The 13,010-nt window shown below is 52.2% G+C and overlaps 5 protein-coding genes across 5 annotated transcripts; 2 read left to right on the top strand and 3 right to left on the bottom strand.

Moving 5' to 3' along the window:
- Positions 1-69: 69 nt before the first annotated feature.
- A1O5_04348 (uncharacterized protein) lies at positions 70-2,721 on the top strand (the record flags this gene model as incomplete). The annotated part of the gene is made up of 3 exons (XM_007744955.1): positions 70-129; positions 204-1,859; positions 1,927-2,721. 3 exons carry the CDS (start codon positions 70-72, stop codon positions 2,719-2,721), a joined length of 2,511 nt encoding a protein of 836 aa, XP_007743145.1.
- A 148-nt stretch (positions 2,722-2,869) lies between these two features.
- Positions 2,870-4,363, bottom strand: A1O5_04347 (uncharacterized protein; the record flags this gene model as incomplete). Its single annotated transcript, XM_007744954.1, has 1 exon — positions 2,870-4,363. One exon carries the CDS (start codon positions 4,361-4,363, stop codon positions 2,870-2,872), a length of 1,494 nt encoding a protein of 497 aa, XP_007743144.1.
- Positions 4,364-5,889: 1,526 nt separating this feature from the next.
- Positions 5,890-7,040, bottom strand: A1O5_04346 (uncharacterized protein; the record flags this gene model as incomplete). Its single annotated transcript, XM_007744953.1, has 2 exons — positions 5,890-6,393; positions 6,444-7,040. 2 exons carry the CDS (start codon positions 7,038-7,040, stop codon positions 5,890-5,892), a joined length of 1,101 nt encoding a protein of 366 aa, XP_007743143.1.
- Positions 7,041-9,238: 2,198 nt separating this feature from the next.
- Positions 9,239-10,807, top strand: A1O5_04345 (uncharacterized protein; the record flags this gene model as incomplete). Its single annotated transcript, XM_007744952.1, has 4 exons — positions 9,239-9,392; positions 9,447-10,031; positions 10,102-10,432; positions 10,498-10,807. The coding sequence occupies 4 exons, from the start codon at positions 9,239-9,241 to the stop codon at positions 10,805-10,807; spliced, it is 1,380 nt and encodes a 459-aa protein (XP_007743142.1).
- A 38-nt stretch (positions 10,808-10,845) lies between these two features.
- A1O5_04344 (uncharacterized protein) lies at positions 10,846-12,804 on the bottom strand (the record flags this gene model as incomplete). Its single annotated transcript, XM_007744951.1, has 1 exon — positions 10,846-12,804. One exon carries the CDS (start codon positions 12,802-12,804, stop codon positions 10,846-10,848), a length of 1,959 nt encoding a protein of 652 aa, XP_007743141.1.
- Positions 12,805-13,010: the final 206 nt, after the last annotated feature.

Genomic DNA, 13,010 nt, shown 5'->3' with positions numbered 1-13,010 from the left:
CTCCCATTCGGCTACATGTGCTATCACCAAGCGCACAAGTCGGTGCCTTATGACCAGGGAAGATTGACGATGGACCAATGGCTGAGAAACGAACCTGGACGGATCTTTCATCCATTCCCAATGTTCCACGTACGTATTTCTTCCTCTGATCACACATATCCGGCATGATATCTACGTTGATTTTGCTCACTGATTGATCACAGGGAGGCGGAATTTGCATCTTCTTCCACATGTCTCTATGGTGGGACCAAATCCCTGTGCTGGCTCCTAACAAGCCATTGACACCAGAAATGGCAGACGAATTTCATCGGAGCGGTCGAGTCAATTGCAGCTTTCTCCCTCCCGCCATCATGGAAGGAATCAGCAAGAACCCTGAATTCACGCGGAACCTCAAAAACCTGCGATTCGTCGCGTTCAGCGGAGCGCCTCTGGCATACAGCGTAGGGGACATTATATCCAAATACACCAGGATCATCAACCTCCTTGGCCAGACCGAGACAGCGTCCATGTATCAGCTCTACGTCGAGGACGAAGATTACCTCTACTGCCGCTGGGGCACCATGGGAGGAGTCCAGCTCCAACAACGTGGTGAAGACACGTACGAAGTCGTGGTGGTACGCGACGAGAAGCTGCGTGACTTCCAGCCTGCCTTCATGTCATTTCCACACTTGACTGAAGTAAGGACGAACGATCTGATGCGGAGACACCCCGACCCGAACAAATCCGACTACTGGATCCATTGCGGGCGAGCCGACGACATTGTCGTGTTTGACAACGACGAGAAACTCAACCCCATCTCAATGGAGCACATCATCGCCATGCATCCCAAAGTCCGCACTGCCATGATTGTCGGCGAAGGGCGGTTCCAAGCCGCCGTCATCATCGAGCTCCAGGATACATTTCAACCCACCACTCAACCGGAGCGCGATGAGCTTGGGGAAGAGATTTGGCCCTTTATCGAGCAGGCCAATGTCGACTGCCCAGCTCACGGCCGTCTGGTGAAGCAACTAGTTCTTTTCGCGGACCCGAAGAAGCCATTCCTCCGAACAGGAAAGGAGTCTCTCAAACGACGTGAAACCACGAAGTTGTATCTTGAGGAACTGGACAACGCGTATGCGGCAATAGATGTGATGCCAGACGCAGGATCAGGCCCCATTGCGGCTTGGGGTCTGGAGCAGCTGCAGTCGTATCTCAGAGAAAGAATCGAACAGACGACCCACTTTGGCAGCATCGACGACGACACGGACTTTTTCCGTCTGGGTATGGACTCATTGCAGGTTCTAGAACTCTCTCGAGGCTTCAAGTCGGCGCTTGCAGCAAGCGATCCGGCTCTAGCAAAGTTGATGACGCCGTCGCTGGTCTACACCAATTCGAATCTGCGCAAGCTCTCGTCTGCCATCTTCGCCCTCATACAGAAGTCAAACGGTTATGCTAATCCCCAACTCAACGGCACAACCGCCAACGGCGTGCAGGCAGTTGGCCGAACCGTGGTCATGGACCAAGTCCTCGACCAGTATACCCAGTTCCTCCCACTGGCAGGCTCAAGCAAGAAGCTGAATGCAACGCGGCCCGCCGAAAAGGCCGTGATCCTGACCGGCTCAACAGGTGGCATTGGCTCATATGTCTTAGGAACACTGATGTCGAACCCCTCCGTCACGCGCATTTACTGCCTCAATCGGTCGGCCGACGCATCCAGCCGCCAGCACTCAATCAACAAAGCCCGCGGCCTCCCCACGGACTTTGAATCCAAAGTCAAGTTCCTGCGGACCAACTTCAGCCGCCGCGATCTTGGCCTGAGCCCAGATGTGTTCGACGAGCTGCTGACCTCGGTGACGCACATCATCCACAATGCCTGGGCCGTCAACTTTAACCACAGCCTGTTGACCCTCGCTCCCATCAACGTCGCCGGCGTGCGCCACTTCGTAGATCTGGCTGCCGCTGGCGACCATCGACCACAGTTTCGTATCCAGCCTCGGGTCCGTGGTCCGGTGGAATGCCGCCGGCAACGACGGGCCCGTGCCGGAGCGGATCATCGAGGACATGGAAGTGGCCGAGGAGCTTGGCTACGCCGAGTCCAAGCACGTATCCGAGCGAGTCCTGCACGCCGCGCATCAGACCAGCAAGATTGAGACGTGCATCTTCCGCGTCGGCCAGGTTGCCGGCCCCGTCCACCGCGGCACACAAGGCGAATGGACGCGCGGCGAGTGGTTCCCGACCCTGATCGCCAGCTCGCGCGCAATGGGAGTGCTCCCAAGCGACCTTGATGGCATGAATTCGGTGACCTGGGTGCCCGTGGACATTCTGGCAGAGAGTCTCGTCGAGCTGGCTTTGGGCGACGCGGCACGAAGTGCCGATGACATCCCCGTCTACCACCTGGTCAATCCGGCGAAGTCCACCTGGGAGAGCTTGTGGCCTGTGGCGCAACAGTATTTCCAGAATACCAAAGCTGAAGCAGACCCCGACATCAAAGTCGTCCCCTATCACGAGTGGCTGAAGGTGCTGCAGGAAAATGCTTCCGTGGACCAGAGCCAGGAAGCTATCCAGCGCATCCCAGCCATCAAGATCTTGGACTTCTACGAAAGTCTCGACACGAGTGGCAATGCTGCGAGCGACCCAGAGTTCTCGACACAAAATGCCGTCAAACGTAGCCCGACGCTTCAGAATTGCGGGACGGTCAAAACGGAGTGGATGGAGCTGTGGTTGAAGCAATGGAACTTCTGAGCAGACACCGGTGAGGATTCTAAGGATAGTTGAGTCAACAAATCGAGGCACCTGCGTATTGTGCATGAAGACAAGAGAGAGATATGAATATATGTTTATGGTCAAAGATCCTTGGTGCCCGTTTCTATTTGTGAATCCTACCTGCGTGTCAACTCGGCGCAGTCTCGGTATATGACAAACCCATGCGCATGAACACAGCCTGATAGCCCAACTCCACCATGTTGAACCGGATATCCGGCGACCACCTTTTCTGCAGGTTTAACGTCGCACGATTGAATGCTAGCACAACCCTCAAAACACCGTAGGCCAGATAGAACGGAAACCGAGACTCGTCGACCTCTTTGCCGCCGCATGCGTGATAGTGCTGCAGGAATTTCGACCACTCCATACTCTTCGATACCAACGGCTGGATATACGCCAGGTCCTGCTCTGGGGCGCCAAAGTCTGCCGTTTCCCAGTCCAACAATCCCGTCATGCGGTTATTCTCAGCCAGGACGTTGTGCACATTATAGTCGCCGTGCACCAGAACAGGCGCCCTAGAGTCTTCTGGGATATGCTTGAGCAGCCAGTCGAGTATCCACACGAGATACGCCGACGGGAGATGCTCAAATTCTTGAGAGTACTCGATCCATTGTTCCAGACAATTCTGGTATCTGTCTCGCGTCGTCTGCTTGGCGATATTCGGGTCTTCCCAGGCCTCGAAATAGTCGGAGAAGATCTCCAGCGGAACCGAATGCAGTTTCGCGAGAACTTCAGCCATATGCAGCAGAAGGTCTTCAGAGAACTTAGATCCCCCTGAGGCCAGAAAATTGCTGGGAATGGCACCTGGCAGAAGCTGCATTGTCGCAAATGCCCCGTCAACGCCGTCCGGGCCTGGAATTTGTTTCCCAAACTCATAGACCTTGGGAGCAGGAAAGTCGATCTTGTTGAGGGCTTTGAGCAGAGCGTATTCTCGTTCCAGACCGAATTGCGGATGAACGATCACTGGACATGGGTCTTCTTTCCGAATGATCCGGTCTTCTGTTGTTCCGTCTGGTCGCAGGATTGTGCAGAGATACGTCTGCTTCCCATGGCCACCGGACAGCCTTTCGAACTTCTTGACTTGCAGTCCAGGAATCTTCCCATCGAAGAACCGCTGCAGGTATTCGTGAGAAAGCTCTGGGGCAGGAGGGTCGAGCAGATCCACATGGCTAGGCATCTCAACTGGAATTTTCTGAATGCCTTCAAAGTAGGCAACCTCCCATTCTGCGCCACGTCTCATCAACTTTGCAACCTCCGCGCTTTCTTGAGGCGTTGTTCTCAGCTCCTCCAAAAGTAAGAACAGCTGAGTGGACAGCTTATCGTAGTGCTGTGCGAGGTCATCAAAACAGTTGAGATTCGTTGCAGCGTGACCCAACCCGTTGGTTTGTGGTGCTTCCGACCGGAGAAACTGTTCGATGTCCTTTTTCAACTCATTGCCGCTCTCAATGAGTTTCTGCAGCAGATCTTTCTGTGGACCTTGTCGTCTGTACAGATCTAAAAGCACAGCTTTGATCTCTGACGCCGCAGCCTTGGCTCCTGCAGTGACTAGCTCCGGTTCCAGTGCCGACTCGAACCTTGCCAGCACATTAGCGATATTCTGCTCACTAGAATTGATCTTCATCTGGTCCGCTAGACACAAAATGCAAAATAGAAACCTGGCCAGCAAAATCAACGCTACTGTCCTTACCTATTAGTACTTGCACCCTTGCTTGAATGAACATGAGAGGTGTCCGCCGGAAGGCCAGCGCTAGTACTACGGGACCCGGCTCGCCGGGACAAAAGCTTCCTTGAGAATGTTTTGGCAATCCAACATGATCACTGGGTAAACCAACCATCACCAAGGTGCTGTGACATCCCAGGCTATGTTAGTAACATAAAGTAACAGATAAACATACGACAGCTTTCCATATGATCTTCAACTATATGATTGCGGTGACATGCATGTTGTAGCGGGTCTTTCGGCGTTGAACCTCCGGGGATCCGGCCACAAGGGGACACATTTGAGTTTGAAAAAGACGAGAACACATGGATGAATCGCCAACGTGCCGTGTCGAAGAATGGTAACTGGTCACACATAGTTTGTAGTATGATAAAGAGCGCTCGAAAATAATATATAGTATAGTCATATAGATGAATTGGTCGAAGCAATATTTCTTCCATCGAGGTGTTCTCCCGGGAAGTTACCAGGACTTTCCCTCTTCAACGCTAATGGAACCATCATTGCGGCGGCTTTTGCAACTCTTCTCCAGCAAGCCCAGATTTGGGCCGAGTCGGAGGACATCAGACTGCAGCACAATGAACTTGCCTTTGCTTGAACCACCGATCAGACGCCCAATCGACCCACAGTGTCATTCAGACGATGTTACGTCTGCAGCATCATCCAAATTTCTTGATGGGATCATGCCGACTCTTGGCAAAGCTGCAATTTTCAACCTCTGGTTTATCTGATACGGATGTCAGGCAATTTGAATACCACAAATACATGCTTGTCATGATTGGCGAGTTGTCGCAAATATCGTTCATGATAAAATACCAAAAATTTCTCATCACGATGTTTGTAAGACCGGATTATTCAAGCCATTTCCATTAGCTGATGCCAGGCAGAGTCCGCATTATCGGTGCTGGTGGGCATCTTGGAAGTTATTGGAGGCACCGCGGCGAACGAGGGCAAATAGCTCGTCCAGTCCTCACTGTCCAGGTCTACACTCGCCCAGGGGGGGAGCTGGAAATGATCAGCCAGTTCGTCATCTGGAAGGATCAGAATACGGCAGAGCGGCTTACGTCTGGAAGCCGAAAGTTGCTAATCACACGATCACTGTCTTGAGAGCCCGAGGCCTGATTTCTCTGGTGAAGGCTTAGATCGGTTTTCTGGTTTTTTGTGAGGTTTCCTTTTGCTCGTTGGACCAGGTTCCGAGCATAAGCGACAATCTCTCTGGGGAATGGAAACACGAGGGAAGATGCTGAAACATATTCGAGATATCCAAAATGTCCGACAACAACGTCCATGAGGGAGATGTCTGATATGACAGATGGAAGAGTGGGATTCTTCAACACACATATAAATAAGTTCATAAGCCCCATCAGCGGGTAATAAAATGTTATACTGGACAAGATTAGCTGTGGCTTGGAAAGTGGAAACAGATCTTCTTACGAGACGGGAGACGTTGCATTGACATCGAGACGTTGCGTCGCTGTGATAATACTGCGAGAGGCTTCTGCCACACGAACCAAGCAAAGACGTTGTTGTCGCTGAATGTTTGAGTCTGCCAGATCTCTGTGTCCAGCTCGGACCCAAGGATAGCATAGAGCAGTGTTTATGGCGATCTGTACTGCGTTGTAAGCAAAATGGTAATAAATACCATGGTAGAAGTGGAAGTCGGGTGGCAATTCCAAGTTCTTGAAAGGAGCCGCCTGGCGAAATCCCGCCGGTAGACTTTGATGCCATTTCTCAAGCTGCCGTTGGAGGTCTTCCACAACAGCAACAGTCTCTTTCGGAGACTGTCTCAGAGCCTTGACTGTCCACAGCCGTTTTTGAACCTGCGAACATAATTGGCTGTGTTTGATGATGCCCAAGCAAAATTCTGCCTTGACAGGATTCTCAGATTTGGTGCTTTGAGGAAGAGGACAGCTAATGTCTTCGTCATCAATCGTCTACTGTAGTGTCAACGGCTAGAAGCATCGTGAAAGACTCACACACTCACCGATGGGTGACCTGATCGGAAAGCCAGATGCTTTTCATAAGCGTAAAGAGTCCACCACAGCCAATACCTGTCCATAGTGCTTTCTTCCGAGAGATTCCAGCTCTTGCTGACTTCGAGGTGCATGGCCTTCAACTGGGCTAGCCTGGTCGCGTTCAATACCAGTATAAATTCTAGTGTGGGACTACCCAGAGCTTCTGCAAAGAAAGCCATGATGATTAAAGCCTGAATGGAGGTAAGGTTTGTTTTGGTGTAGAGTAGGTCTGTATGGACAGATAACGCATTCTCGTAGTACTTCCACGACTGTGACCGGGCAGCAAGGAAAGATTGAGGTTGCTGAGGGTCGGAGAGCACATATCGACACCCGGTCGCATATACGGCGTTGCGAAGAGCATACCAAGCCGGGTCGTTGTCGTCGTCATTCAAACTGCTCGCGAAATGTCGGCGAATGCGGGCTTCGAACTGAGGTCGGTGAATGACTCCATAGATGGATTCCAAACTTTCATCAAAGTACGCAGCGATCCACTTCCGAGCAGTCTCAGGGTCAGGCTCCGGCTCGCGTTGGTAGCCCACGCCATGATCCAGAGATTCATTACGCATGACGTCGGACCTATGTCGCCGAGCTATTGATATAATATCTGGAAAACCCATCTCCGTCGAAATCCAGCTCGCAGTTTGCTCGGAGCATATGAAAGCTGACGCTGAGTTACCAGCAGCAACATCATCACCATCATCGCCCAAGGCGGCTGGACATGTTGCTGCAGACTGAGGGCTTGGAGACACCAGGGGTTGTTGATGGCTCTGGACGGAAGCAGCGCGTGCAGCATCAGCACGAGGAAGAGGGCCATTCTGCGTTCGTGGCTGTGGATCGTCTGATGACATAGATGGTCTCGAGTTGATGGGGATGCCGGGAGGGTTGTGACCTATCGGTGGTTGGGTAGGGTGATAGAGTGGTCGTGAGAATGTAGCGGCATCAAACTCCCGCCGACCTGAAGGCGCCGTTACATACGGCACCAGATCCGCGGTGAAATGTGGAGATGGTCCGTCTGGGAAAGATGCAGTAGCTTGCAAGGGACGATCCATCGAAAGATGACCCAAAGAAGAAGTCTGGGGAGCGACGGACGCAAGATCATAGTCAAAGTTCAGGTCATTTTCAAGGCCAGCGTACTGCGGCTGACTTCGCCTGGAATCCGAACTCGGAGCGACGGAACCACGAAAGGGGCGCGGGACTTGCGAAGCAGTCCACAAGGCTTCAAGGCGTTGTAAGCGTTCATCGAGGTCATCGCCCAAATGTTTTCTTTTTCTGCTTCTTCTTTGGGCCTCCGGATACCAGCAATCTTGACGGTGGTCCTTTACAATGTATCAGTGCAAGATCCTAAGTTAGATTGGAGGCCAGAGCGCGAAACTTACCACACAATTCTTGCACGGCGTTTCTCCGCTGCCTACAAGCCGATTAGTTGAACGATCCAGGATGCATCTGCAAAACTCGACGATCACCTACACTTGGCCTTCTTCACGCGGCAATAGGTGCAAGCGAGGGTGCATTTGGGGCCTTCACGAGGTCGAACCATGGCTGGCGGCTGTCGGAGAGGAAGGTCAACCCCCCTGGTGATTCAGCGACTACTGGGTTGGACAAAGAGGGATGAGGAGGAAATTGACAAAACGCGAACCGACTGACGGGGAATCAACGTGAGGGCGACGACCTACAGTAATTCGCAGGTAACTTGAACTCCACGTTCTGCAGGTGCAATAAACTATCTAACCCAATTAAGACGCGGGGTAGCTTTTGCCTGAGTCGGCCGAGGTTCGTGGCATTCGGCCGCTCAGTCCTTTGAAAGAAATGATTGATCATGCGGAGTCACGGTTAAGAAGCAGGAAAGACTGGTCATGGATCACTACCATAGGTAGCATAAGCAGAGGAAGCTTCCCCATTTTTCGCACTAGTTCAGTATCTTAGCAGCGGATGTTTACGCATCTCTATAGAGCATAGGGAGGATGCTTCTGCATCAGTGCACGATGTGGCTGCATCTGTAGAACTATTCTCGTGGTTGAAGAGACATCACCGTCTATCCCTCGCATGAGAAGTGAGAACTTTGAGGTTGCACCGTCCAACAGCCCCAGAACTAATCATCAGCGACATTCTAAACGTGAGTGATACTGTTATACAAAGAGTGAGAGTGGATCTATCTGCTTAATTATGTTCTGTCTCCGTGGCTATTCAGAGAGACTCTGTCTATTTATATACACTTTGGCCTGTGATCTGAAGGCCATTCCTGAAACCTCCTATTCCGTTGCCATGCTGTCGCAGATTGGTTAGAACAACGGTGTTGAGGTAAGTGCCGCAGTTAGTGTGACAGCTAGCGTCTCAGGTGGTTTGCCACAGTGGCTATCTTGTAATCCTGTAAACAGATACATCACAAGCGTCCTGCTGGCTTCAGTAAAGATAATACAAAGAGCAAGTTCGAGATAGATCAAAGTCGACCGGAGCTCTTTTTGAACCCTCCAGCGTATACACACGGAAGCTGGCATCTAGCCACAGCATAGCCATGTGAACACAGCCTCACCGGGAAGAAAATGCTATGGCACCGAGCTTCCCGGAAGCCCGGGGTGACTTGCAGTTCCGGAGTCCGCCTCCACACCACCTGACGGCCTTCACAGCATTCCGAGCAAGGCTTTGGGCCTCATGCATAGAGTTTTTCATCCGTTGTCTTTCAGCCTGACTAACTATCAAGCCCTTGGTGACATCGACCTTCAGAGTCCAGGGGCATCTCTAGTCAAGTGATTCCACAAGCGGAAAGATGGGCAGCATGTCAGAGCATGACTGGGCCCTTGATGGTCTCAGGGTCATCGTAATCGGTGCTGGATTCGGTGGTCTCGCCTCGGCCATTGCCTTGAGCAAGAGGGGAGCATCGGTCACAGTCTACGAATCCTATCCCGACATGACGAAGCAAGGTCTGGCCAACCGCTGCGGCCTTCTGAACGCATAGCGCTAATCAGGCAAATCAGGCGATGTGATCATGATGGGCTCCAACGCAACAGTGCTGCTCAAACGATGGGGCAACGTCCTGCCAGAGATCATGAAGGCTTCTTCGCTGCCTTCCCACATGAACCTGATCACCAAGGAGGGAAAGCTCATTCTGGCCCAGAAACTGCCGTCCGAATTCCACGGAAACCCCAACGTCTATACCGCCAGAGGTGGAGCCCAGGCCGTATTCTACGAATACGCAAAGTCGCTAGGAGTCGACGTTGTCTTCGGAGCCAGAGTTTCTGAAATCTACGAAACAGCCGACGCGGCCGGGATTGTGGCCAACGGAGTCAAGCACGAGGCAGACTGCATCGTGGCGGCGGACGGAGTGCACAGCAAGGCGCGAGGCTTTGTCACAGGCATTCCAGACCGGCCTAAAAAGAGCGGCTTCGCAGTCTACAGATCTTGGTTCCCCATGTCTCGCCTGCTCGAGAATCCTCTGACAAAGCCGCTTGCCGAGTCAGAGAACCCAATCTTCAAAATTTGGATCTCCGAGGACATCCACGCCATCTGTACGACGAACCCGAGTCTACAGAGAGCAACATGCTTCGTCACACACAAGGCAAGTCATATTCATCATCGCAAAAGAGCCAAGCACCAGCTTAACTGACAATCTCGACACATAGGACCTCGCAGACGTAAAGGAAGATTGGAATCTCCCCGGAAACATCGATGACATGCGCCGCTGTGTTGAAGGCTGGGATCCCCAACTCCTTGCGGCCGTTAACTGTATTCCAGAGGACTGCTTGATCGACTACAAACTTCTCTGGAGAGATCCCGTCCGAAAATGGATCTCTGACGGCGGCCGAATCGCTCTCGTCGGCGATGCAGCTCATCCTCATCTTCCGACCTCCGGCACCGGCGGTTCTCAAGCAATTGAGGACGGTACTACCATTGCCGTCTTGCTAGCAAGAACCTGGGCCAACAGAGACATTCCACTAGCGTTCCGAGCCTTTGAGCGTTTAAGGTGAGTCACGCAATTCAAATCAATTGCTGTTGGTAACTGTGTGTTTTGTTCTGACAAACATTCAGATACGAGCGAACGAGCCTCACTCAGCGCATGGGCTGGGAGACGCGCCATGTGTGGCATCAAACCGACTGGGAAGCAGTGGCCAAGAATCCCGAGTTGTTATCGCTTCCCCAACCAGAATGGCTAAATGGCTGCGACGCCGAAAAGTATGCAGAAGATAAATTCGACGCTGTCATTTCTCATCTACAGAAAGGCACGCCATTTGAGTCGACCAACGTACCACCCGGCCATGTTCACGAAGACTGGACTATTGACCAGATGCTTGCGTTTGAGGGCAAGAAGGTCGACAAGGATTTCTACAAGACACGTTGAATAGTTGAATGCCATGTAAATGCAACATCATGCTTGATTCATCTACCAGCATATTCAATCATTCCCACCCCTTCGACCCCGTTGTTTGTTCGGAACCTGCACACATAGCGTTTAGAATGTCCTCCAGCTTGCGGAAGTGAGGGGTCTGTCGACCCTATCTCCTCCTGCTTGGAAATCACAAGCTCTAATTGGCTCGGACTAATTTCGAGCACAATATCCTTCTCGAAACCATTGGCTGTGGATCCTGATTTTCTTTCGATTCCAACAATGTCCTGGGTGGGGGTGGTGCCGTCCCTCTGAATAGAACCAGTGGCTGCGGCAGATGATGTGGAGGACTTGCCAAAAAGGCCGAGGCCTCCAAGGTATGATCCATCTTCGAGGTGGCACCAGAATCCAAGGCATTCCATCGCGGTGTCACTCCATGGACCCCAGAAGTGAGTTCGGCGCCCTGGGCCCTGAAATGATATGCGCTGGCTACCGTACCTAACTGTCCCAGTGGCTTGGCATGGAATCTCATACCCCGGTGTGACGCGTGCGTTGACCGGAACGCCCCATTTGGTAGACCATGACAGATCTAGATCGAGAGGCGAGTCACCGGTCCGTTTAAGTCTAAGTTGAACGAGCTCCAGAGGTTGTTCAATGTTGATCTCAGCCGTGATGTTTGTGTTTCCCGATTTTGTCTCCAAACGAGTCAAGTCGCCCGTGATGGAGGTTTCGACCTCAGTCTGAATTGAGCAGACATCCTGTCCAGCAAGGGAAATTGCAGTGCCCAAGAGCCACTTCAAGCGGCTTGGAGTTCGCCTCAGGTTTATCGACACAGCATTGGCTGCACTTCCACTTGTAGCCTGGAAACTCCACCTCTCACACCAGAACTCGGAAGAAGCGGGCTCGTGTGTAGATTCGTCTGCAGCTTGTGGTAGGAAGCCTTTCCTCCCGTCCGCTTCGATGAGTGCCATGGCATTCAAGTCAATCACATGCTGTGCATAGCGGCTAGCTGCGATTGTGACCAGCTCTTTGCCGCGAGGTGATGCTTCCAGTATCACTCCACAAGTCACGCTCATGACGATTCCGAACGGGGACTGACGGACGAAGTCGTCCCAGCAGGTTTCCCGGTCAATCACGGCTGCATGACTGTGCAGGCAAAGGTGGTCAAAGTAATCATCAAACAATTTTCTTTCGTGCTGACGGCGCGTTTCCTCTTCCAGCGTAAGAGCCATATAATAAGAAGCGTCGCGCATCGCCGAGCCCCAAGATATCGTCTGCCAGTCGACAGCCGCACATCTGTTGCCCGAGAAGATCATATTGTCTAGACGATAGTCGCCATGCACAACGCCGAGTGGTGGCCGAAGATCGTGGTACCACCGTGAGACATGCTTGGCCAGCCACAGACAAACATCCAGATGCTCTGGATTGAGAAGGTGAGAATACTGCTTAACGAACTTGTCAATCGTCTGGAGATAGAGCTTATCGTCGAAGGCTACTGGTTTGTTCAGCCATTCGGAGCCAGCGCAGAATATCCAGTTACCCAACGCCGGACCTTGGATACGGGCTAGAGCGCGCAGGCCTAATTTCGTTTGCTCCGGGGAACAGCCGTGCATCTCGTCGCCAACCCGAGAGCTCTTTATGTCCTCGAGAGCCAGAGTAAAATTTCCGTCGTCACTGAGCAGCGCTGCGTGACAGAAAGGGACGGCATCGCCCAGCAGCCGCGCGTAATGCTGATAGAATGTGACCTCTCTGGCATAAACGCCGAGTTGGTTGGCGCTCGCGCGACTCTTTGCGTTTTCAGTGGCGAATTTGACGATCAAGCTTGAAGGCGTCGTGCTGTTTTCCGATTGATATTTGACCCTGACGGTCTTGCTCATATCACCCTTGCCCACACCCTCCACCGCAGATATAACGACTTTGTGTCCGAACAGCCTTTCCAGCCATTGCTCGTCTATATCCTCGACTCGTCGAACCGGCTGTAGCTTGCTTCCAGTTGCAACTGGCTTCACCATCTGAACATAGATGGTAAGTATTGGCATGAATGTTTATCCAGGTTCAGAAGAGAACTTACGGCACTTTTTCTGTTGATTCCATTCTGTCCATCTCGTTCAAGCATCGCATACAACACGTCCATGGCTGCTGGCTCCTGTAACTACGACCGAGGCACCTCTTCCTTGTATCGTGATAAATTTGCTCAACAAACAGCCGCTCCCATAGC

The sequence above is a fragment of the Cladophialophora psammophila genome (genome assembly GCF_000585535.1).
Source record: "Cladophialophora psammophila CBS 110553 chromosome Unknown aczJe-supercont1.6, whole genome shotgun sequence".
NCBI lineage: Eukaryota > Fungi > Ascomycota > Eurotiomycetes > Chaetothyriales > Herpotrichiellaceae > Cladophialophora > Cladophialophora psammophila.
Note: the sequence above shows the minus strand (reverse complement) of the source record. Positions and strands in the feature narration are given on the sequence as shown.